The 18,444-nt window shown below is 54.7% G+C and overlaps 1 protein-coding gene across 11 annotated transcripts in view; it reads right to left on the bottom strand.

Annotated features, from left to right (window-relative positions):
- Window positions 1–18,444, bottom strand: part of LOC121433523 (kinesin-like protein KIF1A) — an 87,520-nt gene that overhangs the window by 17,283 nt on the left and 51,793 nt on the right. For 4 of the 11 annotated variants that reach the window (XM_041631981.1, XM_041631982.1, XM_041631985.1 and 1 more), the window contains 11 exons: window positions 12,677–12,795; window positions 10,135–10,220; window positions 9,188–9,326; window positions 8,917–9,088; window positions 8,663–8,753; window positions 8,170–8,288; window positions 7,432–7,487; window positions 6,555–6,663; window positions 6,066–6,132; window positions 5,883–5,967; window positions 3,692–3,797 (listed from right to left, as the gene is read on the bottom strand). In XM_041631981.1, coding sequence (XP_041487915.1) covers window positions 3,692–3,797; window positions 5,883–5,967; window positions 6,066–6,132; window positions 6,555–6,663; window positions 7,432–7,487; window positions 8,170–8,288; window positions 8,663–8,753; window positions 8,917–9,088; window positions 9,188–9,326; window positions 10,135–10,220; window positions 12,677–12,795 — 1,149 coding nt within the window. Of the gene's footprint in view, window positions 1–1,512; window positions 1,540–3,691; window positions 3,798–5,882; window positions 5,968–6,065; window positions 6,133–6,554; window positions 6,664–7,431; window positions 7,488–8,169; window positions 8,289–8,662; window positions 8,754–8,916; window positions 9,089–9,187; window positions 9,327–10,134; window positions 10,221–12,676; window positions 12,796–17,498; window positions 17,766–18,444 lie in introns of all 11 variants that reach the window. The other 7 variants (XM_041631976.1, XM_041631977.1, XM_041631979.1 and 4 more) reach the window with 3 other exon arrangements.

Raw genomic sequence — 18,444 nt, 5'->3', positions numbered from 1 at the left:
CCAGGAGGCACTAGATGTTCGTAGCTAGAGCTATCTAGTCCATCAAAAAGACCTCTCAAACACACAGAGGCTGCCAGCAGACAGAAGCCCAATTCTATTCCATCCCTGCATAGATCACTTGCCTCCACAACCCACATGCCACCTCCTCCTGGAGCCCACCCAGCTGATCTTGGTAGGGAGAAATGCTCAGGCTTGAAAGGGCTATGTCCCCTGATTGAGTGTGGCCACCACTTCAATTGTCTCTTGATGAGGTTTCTGCCTCATTTAGCCCCAGGTCTCCAGGGAGTGTCCACTCAGCTCTTGGCCCACAGTTACTGACCTGAGTCAGTAACTCAGGTGTCCCACATCCATGGCCCAGGGAATATGCTTCAGAGAACCACAGCTCCATAACCCCATAGATCCTCCTTCTGGGGCCCCCACTCCCAGGTACCCAGGCAAGACGGCCAATGAATGCCGTCCACACTGATCATTACAGCCGTGACCCGACAAGGACACAGCCCACTCCGTCCTAGAACTCTATGTAGGGAGTGCGGCTTAAAGGTTTAAGCAGCATTCGTGACTTTAAGAAAGCTGACCCATGAGACAGACAACCACCAGGAAGCTCTGGCCACCGTCCTGCAAGTGCCCAGAAGGTGACACCTTGGCCTTCCCATTCAGAACAGCCCCAAGTTCTCCCTGTACCCGATATGGATGCAGGACTTGGAGGTTGCCCTTTCCCGGTGATCACAGTCCCAGCATAGGCCAGTGTGTTCCGGGACTTCCTCGGACCAGGTAAAAGGAGGCCACAGCAATCCCCCCTACTCAGCACTAGTAAGCGAGTCTGAAATGGGCATAAGCCACGTTCAAAGGCCTGCGAGTCTTCTTGTGGAGTTCCAGAAAGTGAGGCCGAGGCCGAGGCCATGGCTGGGGTAGTGAGGCTAGAGTGAGGTCCTTCTTCCTGACTTGGCCTAAAAAGGGCTCCTGGGCAGCTGTGGCGCACATGGGAGCTCGGAGTCTCCTGGCAGTGGGTCCTGTCTGCCCCTTCCCCATGCTCCTGGCTCTGCCTGCTATGGCCCCTTGCAGGAACTGGCTGGCCCTTGTGAGCTGGTGCAGCCCAGCAGCCGGGTTGTCCAGCCTGCATGCGGGAGATAACCTGCACCCACTGTGGCCAGGCTAGAGGTCAGCAGAAAAGGCAAGGCTGGGGTGGGAGGAGCAGGAGGCCGGCCAGTGTCTACAGAGGCAGAAAACTACAAAAGCAGCCAAAATCAGGAATGAAGGCTAGAGGAGGCGGGAGTTACTCAGCCAGGAAGGTGGGGCTGGGGAGGAAAATTAAAATAAAACCAGAACGCTATCCCGAGGAAATGAAATTAAAAGGAGGGAGAAAACAGGAAGGAAAGGTGAGCAAGTTATGAGTTGAAAAAGCTAAAAAAAAAAAAAAAAAAAAAAAATTAAAATCTTAGGGTTGTGTAGGTGACCAGGAAAGGAGGAGGGAGGGAAAAAGGCTGAAATCAAACCAAGGGACAGAAATGGTACCTAGGTATGTCCGAATCAAGAAACTGCCTGTAAAACACAAACAACCACACGTTAGTGAAGGGCTGTGGGTGGGCAGTGGAACAGCAGGGGACAGCAGCAAGCGGCAGCGGGGGCAGCCGCCTGTGGCTGGCTAACCCGTTCAGGGCCGGGCGGGGGGGGGGGGGCTGCAAAGCAGGGACCGTGGAGCAGGAAGAGGCCCAGATGTGGCAAAGCGCATGGTAGCCTGAGGCCCTGGGCAGAGCTAGCCAGGCCCAAGCCTCAGCCTCTGTGGAGTGGCTGATCTCTGAGCAGCCTGGCTCTCAAAGGCTCCTAGGATGTCAGCCATATCCAGGGAACAGAAAGCTGGCCCCATTGGGCTCTGGGGAGGAGGCCATGGGCTAAGGAGCGTGTCTGAGACTTTTCTGGGGTAGGGAGGGCTGGGGTTGCACCAGCGGGGACAGCGAGGGCAAGAGCCAAGCGAGGGGCCACATCTGTCTTCCCTCCTCCTGGCACCCAGGGCCTCCAGCCTAGGTGTGGGGTTGGACAGGGAACAGGACAGAAGCTAGTCAGTCCAGGGCAAGGCCTGAGCCTGTTTAACCAACGTCCTGTCAGCTGAGGAACAATGAGTCTTGGCCTCATAGTTGCCCCCTACCTAGCCAGGGTCAAGGATAGCTGGGCTGGTGGGGGATGGATGACAAGAAGACACCAGCAATAAGGTCTTCAGCACAAGGAGATAACTAGAAGGGAAGTCGGGAAGGCTCCCACCTACCCACTGACCTCCTGGTCCTACCCCTCCCCTTGGCTCCCAGAATGTCCTGCAGTAGGTGATCAGGGGTCAAGGGGGTTAAGCCACTCCCAGACCCCAAAGCACCTCTTAGCACTCAGTGGCAGACAAGCCCTCCCAGCCCTCACCCTTGCCTGTGGCCCTGAACTCCCATGCCCAGGCACAGTGGCCGACACTAGGGGGCAGCACCCATATTAGGCCTCAGCAGGGTGCATTTGCAGAGCTGGAGGAGATGAAAGACCAGAGGAAGTTCTAGGTCCCCCTCACACAGTAGTCTGGCTCCCCTCCTATCTCTCGACGTGAACTCCAGCCTAGCTCTCATAGTACCACCTTCCTAAGAGAACACCTCCGGAAGTGCGGGGTGAGGACTAGAGCCACATGGGCACACCCGTCTCCATCCTCTCCTGTTGGCTGTACCCAACAGGAAGCTGCCTCTGGTGCTTTGGGGGAGCACCTCTTCTGGCCCCTCCCTATGTGTCTGTGCAGAAGAGGAGCTCTGGATGCAGAAGTCGGAAGAACAGAGGCCACTCCTGGGACTCTGGGTCCATGCAACCCCTCATAGGGATGTGACCCTCCTGTGCTTCTTCAAGGGTGTTGCACCCTTAAAAAATGTTTTACAACAAATAGCCTCAGCTACAGCTCCTGGGTCAGCTTTTGATTCCTTGACCCTGGGTCAGGTTGAGTCACTGAGGAAGACCCGTGTTGAGGCTCAGCCCCTGCCAAACACCTAACAAATCCTTGGGAGACGGTGTCCTGGGCAATTTTGTCCAGCTGGGCATCCGCCCTGGCATGATGACTCTTGCAGGATGACTCTGGCCCTTGGCAGCATTTGTGCGACTCTGTCATACCCAAGCACCCTGGCAAACCCTTCAGGGCTGCCAAGAACATCTCAGGGGGCCCTTTCCCCTCTACTGTTCAAATGAAGATGGGGGTTGAGACTCTCTGGAGCTTGGAAAGTGGTAAGAAGCATGTGTTAAGTGGTAACCAGCAGCCACACCTCTGTTCGAGCTGCCAACTCTGGACTGCCTTCTTGATCCCCACTCATCCTCCCTGCCAGAGTCTTCAGACCTGCTCCTACCAGTGTGGTTCTCAGAAACATGGCCTGCAACCAATCATCTACCCACAAACCCCCAGGCACAGGACAAGCTCACGCTGACACTCCTCAGGAGACAGGATGACGTGAATGTGTAAACCAGAGATGGGGGACATGCAATTGAGGGAGCAGAGAGACTCGGAGGCCACAGGCCACCACTCACTGCTCTGTCCCTTTAGGTGTCAGAAAGAGGGAATGTGGGCCTGGCGCTGGCCATGGCATGAGTGCCTTGGTGAGTAGAGGCCATGATAGGCTGGTGTGGTTGACCTGTGTGCGAGCCGGTCAGCGGGGGTTGTGATCCTCCCACCCTCCTTGTGACTCACCGGTCATCCTGGGCTGGGTGGACATATCCCGATGAGAGGATGTTGAGGGACAGGATGTTGGGGTCGATCAGAGATTCGTCAGTTTCTGGAGTGTTTCGGATGCGACCTGCGGGAAGGGCAGTGGCCGGGTGTCATGCCTGGCAAGGCTAGTGGCCCAGGTATGCTGAGACTGCTAGACAGAAGCCAGGTTAATGAGTGGATTCCCTACATGACTGTTAGCCATGTAAGGGGCACTAGGGAGGCTGTTGGGGACCTGATGGTTCCTGTGACATGGCCAATGCCTCCTTCCTCTGTCTCCCCTCCAGCAGAGGGGCTGCGTTCTGTTTTTCAGCTCTACACTTTCTGGTGGATCTCAGCTGCCTAGCTTAGCAAGCTCAGGCCTTTCTACTTGTGGGACAAGGAGACCTAAACCAGATGAGGGGTGAGTGTACCCCATTTTATGCTTAAAGATAATAACAAAGGGAGAAGCCACAGCGTCCGTGCATACTCTCTTTAGGCACTAACCACTTTTCCAGGCCTAGAAGATGCCTGCTTTTGGTGTCCATCTGTCTGTCTGCAAGAGAGACACTTCATCTCCTAACTCCTCAGCCTGAAAGCAAATATCTTCTCATGTAAAGGAGCCCACGTCTGGCTCATAGGTTCTCTGCCCTGGCAAGAGAGTGACCAGCTTGCCTCTCCTCCACTGCACATTCTGGGCCATCCTGCCTAGCTCCCTGCAGTTCTGCAGCATAAGGATTCTGGGAGGGGACAATCTAGGGTCCTTTCTTGATGCCAAACTCTCCAGTACTTGGGATACCCATGGCAAGTAGGAGTTTAGGGCAAGGAGAGCCTGCCCAGAGCAGATACTCAATGCTAGGGAATTGACCTCCACAGAGCTCTCTGCCTGAGGAGAGACTTGGGCAGGATACAAGAGAGAGATGGGGACTGGGTTAGGGTCATCTCTATCCCTCAAAGGGCCACCTATATGGAGTTCATGGCCACCAAAGTCCTCCATCTTGATGGCCTTTCTCCACAGTGTCCACTTCACAGGGCCTAAAAGGCCCATGCTAGGGATGCTAGGCTTGGGGATTAGCAATAACCTAAATTGGACCAAATTTTCACGGTAGTATCTCCCTCACTTCCTTTAAGTCCCCACTGCCACCCCAAATCGGCAGCTTTTGGTGTCTGCATTTTTAGAAGAAGAGAGGTGAGATTTAAGGCGGTCTGGGTTGTCCATCTGAGGGGGAGGACATAGTGGCATGGGACACCACCAGATGACAGCATAGGCAGAACTTGCCCCACTCCAGCGATAGCTGGGTTCAGAAGCCAGGTGGTAGGTCTGACCTTGGCCTTGGAATGGATTCAGCTTGGACTCTCCCCATAGGATACTTTGATCTCAGGTTTCATGCTTTTTCTGATCCCTGACACACACTTGTAAAGCCCAAATGTCCATCCTCATACCCAGACCAACTCTCCACAGCCCTGTGTGTGGGGACCCAGGATGACAGGTCAGTTTAAGGACACCGGTCCTGAGATCCTGCCTACCCAGGACTGGGAGCTGCTTCCAGATATACCTCGGCCCCAGGGTAGAGGAGCTACGTACTGAGATAGGTATCTACCCATGTCCCCCAATGAGAGTCTAGGGAACAGCTTGGTAAAGGGGAATTCAAAAGACAAGGTCATAGAGAAAGACAGTGTTCTTGCCCTCCCTAGCAAGGTGTGCTAGAGCTCTGGCCCCAAAGCACAGCAGTGGCATTGGCCAAGCAGAAGTCATCACGGGGTGAGTGTGGCAGCCCTACCATCAAAATACACGGAGCCCGCCCTATAAGGCCGAGGACTAGAATAGTCTTCCACAAGCTAACACTCAGGATCACAGCCACCTCCCAAGACCAGACAAAGCAGAGAAGGACCCTGAAGTGTCCCAGATAGTCCCAGACAGCATGCTTGTTGCTGGCACCCTGACTTCCAGAACTGTGACACTTGGTAGTTTCCTAGTGTTTTAAGTTTAACTGTGGTTTCAACAACCCTGGAAGGGCAACACAGATTTGGTAGAAACTTGGGACTATAGCAGATCCAGGGCTCTCCCTTTTGGGCAATCGGCTGAATCACAAAAAGACTTCATGACCTAGCCAGACCCCCACACAAGACAGAATTGTGGTTAGATCCCAGGGTTTTGTCTGCTCCTGAGGTAACCCCGGTCTGCAGCACTCACCCACAACCAGCTCTCGCACTTCCTTCCAGCGGATGTGGCTTCCTGTCTCATGCAGCAGCGTCACGGTTATCCGTCTCTGGATGCCCTGTAACATGCCAGGAGAGGGAACAGTCAGGTGGCAGTGGGGATACAAGGAATTTCAGGGCAGGGCAAGCTCTGGGGAAGGCAGGGAAGGCTTCCCACCTGGTGGAGAAGGAAGGTCCCCATGCAGGGCATGCCGCCACGGTGGTCTACCACAGCAGGGATGTAACTGGAAAAGATGGTGGTGGTGAGATACAAAGCCCCTCCTCCAGCCCACCCACAGCATGAGACCTGGTCCCAGAGTCGGCAGGGCTGAAAACCCCTTCAGGAGAGCAGGTCTATAACAGCTCCCGTATTTTCTCATATTTTCCCATGTACCTTAAAAGTCAGAAATCTATATATCCAATGACCTGGGCACAGCTGTATCAGGACTTCTGTGCTCCATGCCTCAAGACTGGGACACTCAAGGAGAACCTGGTTCCAGGCCTCCCGACACCAGCTCAGGGTTCCCTGGCCCTCTTTTCCCATGTTAGCCACTGTGGATTCTCAGCTGCATTCAGAACACCATTCCCGGTGCCCTTCTCCTCTTTATTTACGGACTCTTAGGCTCCAAGCTGGCACCCAACATGGGCACTCCGGGTAGCCACTCACTCGCCATTGGCTTCCAGTTCGCAGATCTCGAAGTAGACCAGCAGGTCATACTTGCAGTGGCAGGGACCTGGGGAAGGCCGTGTCATCGTGCTGAGCTTAGTGGCGGGCACTAGGAAGACAAGAAAGCAATGTCGTGTGATGGGGCACTCAAGGGGAGAGCAGCAAAGGCTGCACGGGCAACGATTGCCCAGACAAAGGTACCCAACTGGTCTACCCATGGCCAGGTCACCCCCAGCTCTGCATGGTCAGGCATGAGAAACCTGGTACTGGTCTCAGATGTGTGGACACTTACGCTCTCTACACCCAAGTAGGAGCATGTGGCCTTACACACGTGGGTGTGAGGGTGGTGGTTAGAGACTCCACGTACCGCTAGGGCAACAGAGACACTTGCTCAGAGTTCCTCCCAATGTATAGGACTCCTCTGCCTGGACTGTTACCTGATCTACACTTGGACACAGCAAAATGTATCAATCCAAGTATGTCTTGCCAAGCACCCACAACTTGCCTGGGATGCCCTAAACTCAGCCCTGCTGGCTCTCCAACATGTCTACCCCCTGACCGCTTCTACCCACCCCACCCCATCCCTGTATTCCTGGGCCCAACCATGTCTGTCCACACCACCTGCGCTGGGCCCTTCCTCCACTGAGTCCCTGCTGAGTGTTCATTATGCCACCTGTCACTGGGTCTAAATGTCTCCCTTGCGGACAGGCTGGTGAGCACAAAGCCGAAAACTATCTACTCCTCAGGCCAGAAGACATCTGCTGTATCAGCTGCAGCCTGAAAGACCATTACACCCACAGCGGGGTTCAACCACACTTTCACCCATAGTGGGGGCCCTCACTGCCTGGGCCCCTGGACTCAGGAGAACCTCACCTACCTGGCTTGGATAGTGGCATGACCCGGGGGAAGTGGCGACGTGAGGGCCTCAGGGGGCTGTGGAGGAAAAGTCAGAGTGAGCAGACCTAGGCTGGTGGCTAAATCCTGGGGCAGGGCAGCCTGATCAGAAGCCCATTCATGTGTTCCGTAGTTTCCTGTCCCATCAGACCCAGGAAGAACCCAGGTCTCTGTACATGCTTAGATAGGCGAAGAGGAACCCTTAGGGCCTTAGATACCACGCCACAGGCTCCACAAGGCCCCAGGGACTCAGCGCCCCAAATAATCTCTGCTTCTTCCCTCTTCTATTCCCATACCCTGGGCATCCCTCAGCTGTGCGGTCTGCTCAGCTGACGAGAGATAGCATTGGAGAGGAGCAAAGGCCTGTCAACACATTTCCAGACCTCAGGGTGGCTGCCATTCCTGTCCCATCTCCTGGACCCATGGTGCGATGGCTTACAGGTCCCTTAACCTCACACCCCCACCTCCTGAGACTTCCCTCTGTCCCCTCTCCCCAAATACTGGGGGGATCAGACAGCAGTTCCCTTCCTAGAAGTAGCCAGCGGGCAGCAAAACCTGGCCTATTCCCTGGAAGACTCCCATGCTTGGCTGATGGTCAAGGTACTGACAACAGTGGTCCCAAAGGGCAGCGGCAGGCACGGCCCATGCTCTGACTATGCCGGGAAGCTAAGGAGAGGACATCAGAGGTACATGGGACACTTGGGCGACCTAGGTAGATGACCTGAGCACGTCCTTGCAAAGAGGTGGGAATGGGTGCTGCTGGTAGTGGCCGAAGACCTCAAACACAATGGGCTGGCTCTTGATGTACTCAATGAAGGACTTGGTCACCTCCACCGCAATCTAGAAGGAGAGGAGGGAAAGGATGGATCATATCTGAAAATGTTCTGTGTCCATGAAAACACAGTACTCTTGGCCCAGCCCTCTGCACCAGTTCTAGCCATGACATCCCTGGATCTGGTGCCCGTGTCTGCCCAGGGCTCATTTTGAGACGCTTTCAGGGCCTCTCTTCTGACCCCAGGCTCCAATTTTAAACATCACAGATTCCCCTGCTACCTAGCTGTACGTCAGTATCCCAGCATGGCACTGGAGGTTCTACAACCTGGTGCCAGACAGGCCCCAGGACAGTCCATTCAGAGGAGAAAGAACAGATTGGAAGGGAAACTCATGCTTAGGAAGGGAACACCCTTGGTGTTGGGATAAGGGCCAGGACCTACATTTTGGACATGGTAGAATCCAAGAGGGGGTCCCCTGCCAGTGTTCTTCAGGGGCTCAGTGGAGAAGGCCTCATCGTGGCGGTGGATAAAGCTGTGGATCAAGAAGAGGAACTTGAAGCAAGTACTTGCAGCAAGGACCTGTGGTCTCACTGGGTATCACATGAGGCTGCATGGCCCACAGCCTATGTGGGCTGCGCGCCCCTCAGGAGAGCATCCTCCTTCCCAGCAGCCCAGGGTGCAGACAACAGGCTCACTTGAACTGGCAGAAGATGTCGGCATATTCAGCAGAGATACTGGACGCCTGCAGGACTGTCACCCGGAAGGTGAAGGTGCTGCCTAGGCGGAGGTGGTCCAGGGCTGTGTCCAGGGGTCCCTCCAGGGCTCCAGTCTTCTCAGGGCTGTCTAGGAGGCCTTCAGGAGTCACAGCTGTTGGGAGCCAGGGCAGAGGGACAGGGCCTCTAGGTTCCAGGCGCTTCAAGCCCTGCTCCCACACATCTGTGCAGCACACAGTGAGACCGCGCCTACCTGAGCAGGTGTTGTTATTGACCTCATCAGCTGAAGGCCCGGAGTCAGCACCCTGGCCCTGGCCTTCTACAATGCGCAGCTCCTCCTGGGAGGTCCCTGAGCGGGACATCCCCACCACAGGGCAGGACTCAGACTGGAACTGTGAGAACACAGAGTTAGAGAAAGCCCAGGAGGCCGATGGCTAAGCTGTCACAGACTAGAGATCTGTGCACCGGGACCTGGGTCTCTAGGGTCCTGAGCCAGCCTTGCCACTGACGCCTAGACGAAGCACCCACCTGTCTAGGCCTCTCCTCCCACTGCCATGAGCAGCCCACCTTGACTCTCTGGTTTAGATGAGCTGAGGTGTGAACTTCCCGAGAGGTACACACCACCTGCCTCAGTGCCTGAGACATTCCTGGCCTTTAGTTCTACCCCCAGGGCACCAGGGCCTTCCTGGGGGCAGGTCACAGGCAGTTCTTCCATACTGGACATCCTCAGGCTGAGATCTTAAGCCAGGTATCTAAGTAAGTGTGGCTGGAGAGGGGCACTGGATGGATTTAACCCCTCTACCATCTCCTCAGATAGTCTTTTCTGTGGGGGTCAGAGGGTGGTCTCAATGGGGTTGCTCTCATTCTCACAGGTTTGAGGGAAAGCAGGAAGAAGGATGGTAGAAAATATAGTATGCTATGGGAACCCCGAGGAGAGAGAATGGGGGTGCCTATTCTAAAAAGCTGCCTCTACTCACCGTCTCTATGCCTTGCTGTGGGAGACTCGGGAAGATGATTGGACCAAGTGGGTCCTGACAAACTGGGGAAGGGACATTTGTGTGTTTTAGACAGCAAGGGATGGGACAGGCACAGCACTTGGGGAGAGAGAAAAGACTCCACGCCCATGGATCCCTGCCAGGAAATACTTAGAGCCTAGGGTTATGTGGAAAAGGGAATATACAAGGCAAGTCTTCATAATACCTTTTCAAAATGCTGGTCGTCAAAGGAGATTTTAGCAGTCCCTGACTGACGGACCCCTGAGCCATAATCTGGAGCCTCTTCATCAGCTGCAAGAGGAATAAGCAGGGGGTCGATTGGCCAACTAGTTTCCATAGTGGACAGAGCCAGGCCAAATGGCCCTGGGACCGTGGAGAGGGTATAGGAACCAGGTACCAGATTTTTAGCTGCCCTGAGCAGCCAACATCACCACCCGCAGCTCAGGAGTCACCATACTAACCACCAGTCTGTGCTGCCTCGGGGACCCCACAAAGCCCCACCCTGTCCGACCTGCCTGTCCCAGGTGCTCAGGGAGAACAACAGGCTCCTGCCACCTCTCCACCACCCTCTTCAGAGCTCATGGGCCCTACTATGTCACCTCCAGCAGTGTGGCTACTCCTTTGCCACCACTCAGTCAGCCAACTGTATCTGATAGCCAGGACCAGCCCCAATGGGGCTCAATGGATGAGCTGACCCCAACCCATGGCCACAGGGCCGGGCAGGGGTGACAAGACTGTGTTTTTCCTAAATTCCTTTCTTTCATTACCACAGATGGGGAGATATTAGTTATGACCCCAAACATGCTAAAATCCAGTTGTCTCCATAGAAGATCTGGGGACCCCAGATCAGACTTCATCATAGCCTCTTTTCCTGCATATGACTTAGGGGACAGCAGGGCTGTGGCTGCTCACAGGCCTGAGCTAAGCCTCACACACCTTTCTAACTCTCAGCCCTCCTCTGATACATGGGGGACCCACTGAGTCCCACTGGGTTTAGAGTGGAGGTAGACCTCAGCTTAAATTTGGAGATGGGATCATTGGCCAGCAATCCCAATGATGACCCCCTAGAGGGCTCTTCTCACTGAGAACAGAGCAGGTTAGCCACTTCCTCTGCAAGGTGAGTCCCTTGGCCGCAAGGAATATTTGGACAAGATGGAGACATCTACCCAGTGTGGTTGGGAGCTGCTAGATCAGATAGGAGATTAAGGGCCTGGCAAGATGGAGGAGGGACTCCCCAGGAAGTAGGCACCCCTAAACAAGGACTTTCCAGCAGTGAGGCCAGCGTGGTATTGAAGTCTGGGCTCTTTTACCAGGTCATAGTTCCCACTCCTGGTTTTCCTTGCTAGACGGGAGCTCTGGACCAGCGCTGGGGGAAACAGTGACTGTGCTCATCTAAGCGATTATCAGTGCGTCATGACTGGTGATAGGTTGGAACGGGCAGGGGCGGGGCAAGACATTTGGAAATCACAGGCTGACGAGAGTGGCAATACAGCCCACAATTAGCTTAATTAGTAGAACCAATGTCACCTAATGTGGCCAGAATACCAGGAAAGGAATGATTAGACATTTCCGAGTAGAGGAGGAAGAGGCATTGGAAGGTCAGAGGTATAAGAGCCTGGGGGAGAGAAGAACCTGGGGGTACAAGTATATTGGTGGTATTTGGGGTGCAAGAACTTGGGGTATCGTGAATCTGAGAGTATGAGAGTGAGGGGGATAGCTGGGACACGATATCTTAGAGGTAGGAGAACCTGGGAAGTGTGACAATCTAGAACAATATGAGAACCTGGGAGTGTGTAACACACTGGGATGCTGGCCTTCCCAGATCCTCCGGGGCCCACATTGAGCCAGCGCCAGACTAACCATGGCCAACCTGCGGCATCCCACTTAGTTCCACTGGGTTCCTGTCTCCCTGTCCCCGGTGCCTGGGCAGCCATGGTATACAGACCACGGTCTAGGGCAGAGAAAAGGAGGCTTTGAACTGCCAATATAGCAGATGTCACCACTGACCTGCGGCTACCTTCTGAATCATGACCTCACACTGTTCTTGGTAGCCCTACAAACATTCTCACCATACAGGGATTGCATTATAGGACTACAGATGAGCAAACGGAGGCCCAGGGGCTTCTGCAGCTGGCTAATCCTGGGACCTCCCGGCTATTCCAGGGGGATGGGGAGTGAGAAACTGTACACCTTTTACAAATGGAGGACCCTTTGTTTTCAGGCCCACCGATGAGGAGAGTCTACAGCCTCCAGCTTAGGCCTGTGCCTGAGACCAGGACCTAAGGGAGGAACATAGAAGAGAAACAACTGAGGCAGCTGTTGAGAGCCACTCTGGGAGGGGCCAGCAGTCTGCAGGTTCCCTTGACGATGGAGAAAGTGGCGAGTGGGCTGGGCTGGCAGGTAGGCAGTCCATGCCGCTGGGAGGTAACAGGGAAATCTCTGGGCCCACCTGGACTGTGTGATAGGTGGGAATTCCAAGCCAGAGCAGGCTCAGGCATCCTGGGCAGAGCCTGCACAGCTGAGATGTCCCTGTCTAGTCCAGGAGAGCCTAGGAGGCCAGAACCAAGGACTTGGCATACTTTTCCTTCAAGCCCCACCTGCCCACCTGCCTGGTTGGCCACAGGGAGGCTGAGGGGTCCTGGGTAAAGTCAGTTTCATATTGGCTCCTGCACAATATTTTTCCTCCCACCTTTGCTTGCAAAGGCAAAGTCCCCCACCTCTACCAAGGGCCTCAGAGCCACACACACCTGAGATGGCCTGCACCGCCACACGGAGGAAGCCTTTCACCTCTCCCTTTTCGCTGACGATGGCCACGCGGTGCACCAGGGGCACAGGGTACAGCAGGTTGCTCAGGTATACGAAGGCCCTGCAGGAGCAGAGCCATTGTCACAGGCGACCCTCAGGGAGGTGCTCTGAGCTACAACAGTGATACCAAGGCCGGCTCACACACAACATGAAGCTGCAAAGCGGAGCGAAGCGGCGAGACAGCCAGGGCGGACGGACAGACGCAGCGAGGTGGGCTGGGCACAGGCAAGGGGGGGGGTGAGGGAGGAGGGTTTTCAGTGCTCAGAGGAGACAGGAGGGGGAGGTACAGAGAGGAAGGAACTCAGTGAGTGGAGGACACAGCCCAGCTCAGCCTGGACGTGGCTGTCTGAGAAGAGAACAGCTGAAGAAGGGGTTTCAGCCTGCTTCAAGGGCTGGAGGACCTGGGCTGAACATGCTCACAAAGCCTCAGCGCTTAGAGTACGGATGTCTACTTTCCACGGGCGCCATCAAGCAACTCCTCTGTGGAGCTCCTTTAACAGACACCTGTGCCCTCTCCGCTTACCTGGAGGTCAGACACAACCCATCCCTAGGTGTCACCCTTCTCGGGGCAGGCATAACTCCGAGTGTGTGCCCATCACTCCGAAGCCTGAGCACTGCCCTGATCCTCTCTGCTAGACAACATCACCTATATCAAGAGTCTTGCTGGAACTCCCTCAGTTGGCCTCTCCATCACCCTGCCTCTCCCCACTGTCCCTAGAGGGATGTAGGGCACCTGTCACATAGAAGTTCCCACACCTTCAGGGATGCCCAAGCCCCTTATCGAATCATCTAAGCCTTATGCAGTCCAGGACAGCCAACCCCATCTTACTGGCCCATGTGCAGCCTCCACCTGGCCACACGGGCCAATGAGACCCTGTCATCTGCCTGCTCTCATGACAACAGCTCATTTTCGTTCCATCTTCTGACTTTAAGAACCTCTCTGTAGTCTTTCTGGTTTTCTGTGTTTTTAATATATGACAGAGTTTCAGCAAGTCATTCTAGCAAAATCTTCCAAGTCAGGCCTCGGAGGGTGGGAGGCAGCTACCTTCAAAGGGCATAATGGTCCCCCTGGGCTATCTCCCTGGGACCCACTTTCCCTAGGAAGAGTACTAGCCCAAACCCTTTTGTTCAAGACACCAGTCAGGGCATTGCTGTGGAGAGGATGTAGAGAGCCCACAGAGGACTTTGAGGGAAAAGCCACCCTGGGGGTCAGGTGAAGACCCTGTGCTGGCTAATCAGGGACCCCGAGCCAGACTGAAACCTACCTCTGCCATCCCAAGGCCCTGATAACCTAAGTTACCTTTCTAGAGGATGCACAGAGCTTGCTTGGAATCAAGCCCAGGTTCTGAGCTAGACAGATGAGCCGAATTGGTGCTATGGGGATACTCCCAGCTCTGTGAGCACCCATAGGGAAGCTCACCACTTGACCATCCCCCACCGTCCGGAACTAGGGGTCTGGAGCAGTACCCAGAGAGGGAGACTGAGGCAGAGCAATGCTGTGCCTAGGTCATACAGTAAGATGTCAGCAGGCAGCTATCCAGGCTCCCTATGATGCCTATTGTAAAATGGGGTGACCCCAGAGACTGTAGGACCCAAAGAAGAAATACATATCCTGGGACAGCTGCTGCTCCCCAACACCTGGAAGGTAGCTTATCAACTATGTCCTAACAGTGATGCCCCAAAATTTAGCTAGCTGTGCTCTCTCCTCTTTGATGGATGTAGAGTCTGGCATCCCGTTAGAGCTGGTGCAATATGGCACGCAGGCTCATTTCACAAGAGAAGAAACTGATGCATAAAAACATTGGGCAGTACCCAGGGGTGGCAGCAAGGGCCAGAGCTAGGATGGGACCTGCAAGTTACCCTCTAGGTAGCTCTCAGTCCTGCCACTCATTGCTTAGCAGTGCAACTAATCACGAATCAATCTTGCATCTCCATCATTTAGAACTTCCTCCCATCAGAGAGGGAAAACCCAGGCTGCCATGGCCCCCATTCAAACTGTAGGAACAATATTGCCCATATCTAATCCTAACCCTTATCTCTCACTGGAGGCTGGGTCATGTACTGAAAGAGACCCTTTGTGACCAAAGCCCCGACTCCTCCTTGACGTCATGATCCCCACACAGATCACATGGGAACTATGGGTCCAGCTGCAGCTGTGGGGTCAGATGTTGGTGAGGACAAAAATGATGCAATGCCCCCCTTTTCTCTACACGATCTATATGACCAACCCAGCCCAGTTGGCACTGTGGTGGGGTCATTTGGCTAGAAGAGATCTCTGGGCCTGGACTGCCTTCCAGGGGCAGCACTGGTTTTGAAGGGGCTACAAGCTGAATCTGGAAGACTTCTGTGCTCCACTCTGAGTGGAACTCATTCAGCCAGCACACCCGGGAGATGAGGGCACCCAGGCGGACACTGCTCAGGGGGACCACAGACTCTAGACTTCATCTTACCTGTTCTCTGGGCACCAGAAACAACTAGAAGACAGTGTAAGCCGCTACAGGGTCAGAACACAGCCCTTGCCAACCTTAGTGTGCCACATCAGTCGAACACCTGGCTGCTCTCGGTCAGTAGAATACTGTCACAGCCACACCGGCAAAGACAGGAGGCCCGGATAAGGAGGCAGGCCCAGCATTGAGCTAAGAGACTCATGGAGCTAACAGGTGCAGCTTCTTGCTGGGTCAACATTTATCCCTCTAGTACCCTCGCCAGATCCTGGCCCCTAAACCCTTAACTCTTATCCTCCTCTCTCCAGTGCCTGCCTCCCTGCCCCCATCTTCTGGATGTGTGTGAGGTAGAAAATGGGAGCCCCTGGGCCTACTTCACCAGCCAACTCAACCACATCCCCAGGCCCCCTGACACCTAACCATCAGAGACCTGGGATGTGAGAAGAGGCTCCCTGGTTATAGCCATGAGACGACTGCCCAGATCCAGAGTACCTTGAAGCAGACTTAAACACCCAAAAGAGGAGAGGAGGGCGGGGCAGGACGGGCAGAGCGGCACGTGTGGCGAGGCAGGAGGGAGGAGGCAGCGCTAACCACAGATTGGTGAGGTGCAGAAACGCATGCTGGGACCCCGGGAAGCCTTTCCAGAGGGGACGAGAGTGGGCACCCCAATTTTGCTTAAGCTTTGGAGAGAGAGCCAGCAGCTACCAGAGGGTAGAAGGAAAACCAAGGTGGAGCCCTCCTCGGGGCTGGGCCTGCATAGCTGCTGTGCGGAGAAGCCAATTCTTGCCAAACCAAAAAGGTCAGGTTATTGCCGAATGAAGCCTTGCACAGAGCACCCCACAAATACAGGGGCCCGGGCCTCTCATGGATGACTTTTGCTAAGTTTGGTCATTTTGTGAAATCTCAAATCCACAAGAGGGGGAAACAACGTTGGAAGGACCCAGCTCTTTTCACAAGACTGCAGAGCCCATACCCCATGTCTCCTCAATATCATTGTCCTCTGTGTCTTCTGACCCCTTGTCTATCTGACACCTGGAACCACACCCAGGGTCCAGCAGGCACAGGAGGTCTGATACTATAGCCCAAGGCTCACAGAGAGGGGAGCCTGTGCAGAGCTGGCCTGTAATCTGTATCTTTTGCTCAGGCTCAGCGGGGTGGAAGTCCAGACCCAGGGTACCTCAGAGGGAGAGGTTACCCATCTGTGTGCAGCTGGTTAGCTCATCATGGCTAACATCAGCCAACGACAGTTAGGAGAACACATCAGAGACGTTCCTGGCCAGTGATACGGGACCTGCTACCTCCCTAAAGGGAGAGGGGCTCTCACACCATCACCTCCACCATTCAAGGAAGAAAGGAACAGCATGGAAAGTCCATAGTCTGTAAGGGACCAGGCTCAGTCTTGAACTTTCAATATTTGTGCCCCAAGATCAAGAGTTCTGAAACTCCCACAGTCCGAGAACCAATCTTAAACTCCACAAGAGGGCACTCCTAAGACTGCATCCATTCCAAGCAGGTAGGCGACAAAGCCTAGCATGTCTGAAGTTATGCGCCTTACTGCTGAAGCCAGCAAATAGATGGGCCTCCCTGCAGCCCACTCCTTCAACCTCAGCCTCCCTCACCTATTCCAGAAAGTAAGCAGCTGGGGGTTCTCTGCAAAGGGCACGTGGCCATCTCATCACGTTGGCCTGGGTGGTCAGGGGCTTGGAACTGTTCCCACCTGCTAGGCTCCACAAAATTAAAGCAGACAGGTGGAGGCCCTTCCTTCCCTGCCCTGGGAGGCTCACAGCCCGGCTCTTTTTCTCAGAACAGAGTAGCATTGAATACATAGGGTGCCTTCTTTTTGGACAACAGTGGAATAAGCAGAAGGCACCTCAATTGAATAAAGCTGATTCCCAAGACAAGGGTTTGGAGCATCTTTCCTGGGGATATCTTTTTTCCCCTCTCAAATGCCCCTTGAACCCTGCCCAAGGGGTCACAGAATCTTGGTCACTTCTTATAGTCACTACAGGAACCATCCCAGCCACCCAGAGTGGGCACGGGGAGCTCTTGGCTGTAGCTCTGAACTCCAAGCCCCAGCCTCTCTGCCACTGGCCCCAGACTCTTCCCCGCTGAGCCAGAATACCCATCTTCTAGATGTGCATATATCCCGCTGTGAAGACACAGGAGAGCCGGGCTTTCTCAGTTTCCTCAGAAGCTAGCCCTAGCCTGGCTGGCCCAGTGGGTCCAGTGTCTGCCCTGATAACCCCATCGATTGCCACAGCAGTGCTCCTATGCAAAAGAGCTGGTTCCTCCCCAGCATGCGTGCCTCAACCTCACCAACCTTCCTACTAAACTGAACAGGGGAGGCCGGTCGTAAAACGGGTCCCGGCCGTCGCACAGCGTGTGCTCCGGAAAGACGTCGTCCTCCAGGTCCTCCTCCTCCTCCTCCTCCTCCTCCTCCTCCTCCTCCCCCATGCTCTGCTCCTCGGCAGGCTCGGTGGTGTCGGAGTCGGGGCTCGAGAAGGTGGGGGAGGGGGTGAGAGCAGCCATGCGCTCGCTCATGCATGTGTTGAGAAGAGGGTAGCTGTTGCAGCCAGAGATGACTGAACTGAGGTTAGTGCGACAAGACAGAAAGAGGTTAACACCAGCTACTCTGGGGAAGGTGGGGCAGGGTGGGGCGGGACAAGGAGGACTTCTGTTTCAAACCAAGCACCAACCACCAAGAAATGCTGCTTTAAAAGACAACGAACAAAGAGGCGCCCAGTCCAGGGCTGGGAAGAGGAAACAAAACAAAACACCCCAAGCTAACAACGACAACAGAATCCATTATCAGTAGAAGGCTCTGGAAAGCACCACCAACATATATGAGCGAGAACAAGGGCCCAGGCTGGCCGTAGCCAAAGCTCTTTGAGGACCTCCTTGGATGACATGGGAGCGGAGACTAGATACAGATACCAGACTGGAAAATAAGGAAGGAGCCTCTGTGTTCCCACCCCTTAAACACTAGTCACTTAGAATGCCTGCTCCAGGCACCAGGGTGCTTGGGCAACACACACACTCATGTATACGCATCACAGTAGGTGATTGCAGTAGGACTGCAGTAGTGACAAGATGCCACCCCAGGTCTCCTAAAAAAAGCTGGGCCTACAGGTGCATGATGAGGAATGGCGGAGGGGAGGACAAAAGTGGAACATGGCTCTTTCTTGACTTCAGGGCAGGGCAGCTCAGGGTCTGGGCTCTGACCCCACTGCGCTCTCTCGCTTGCTCTCTCTCTCTCTCTCTCTCTC

Source organism: Microtus oregoni, unplaced genomic scaffold, assembly GCF_018167655.1.
Source record: "Microtus oregoni isolate MIOR12 unplaced genomic scaffold, Mior012 000038F_ref0000394, whole genome shotgun sequence".
NCBI classification, from domain to species: Eukaryota; Metazoa; Chordata; class Mammalia; order Rodentia; family Cricetidae; genus Microtus; species Microtus oregoni.
The sequence above is the reverse complement of the archived record's forward strand: the minus strand, read 5'-3'. Positions and strand labels throughout refer to the sequence as shown.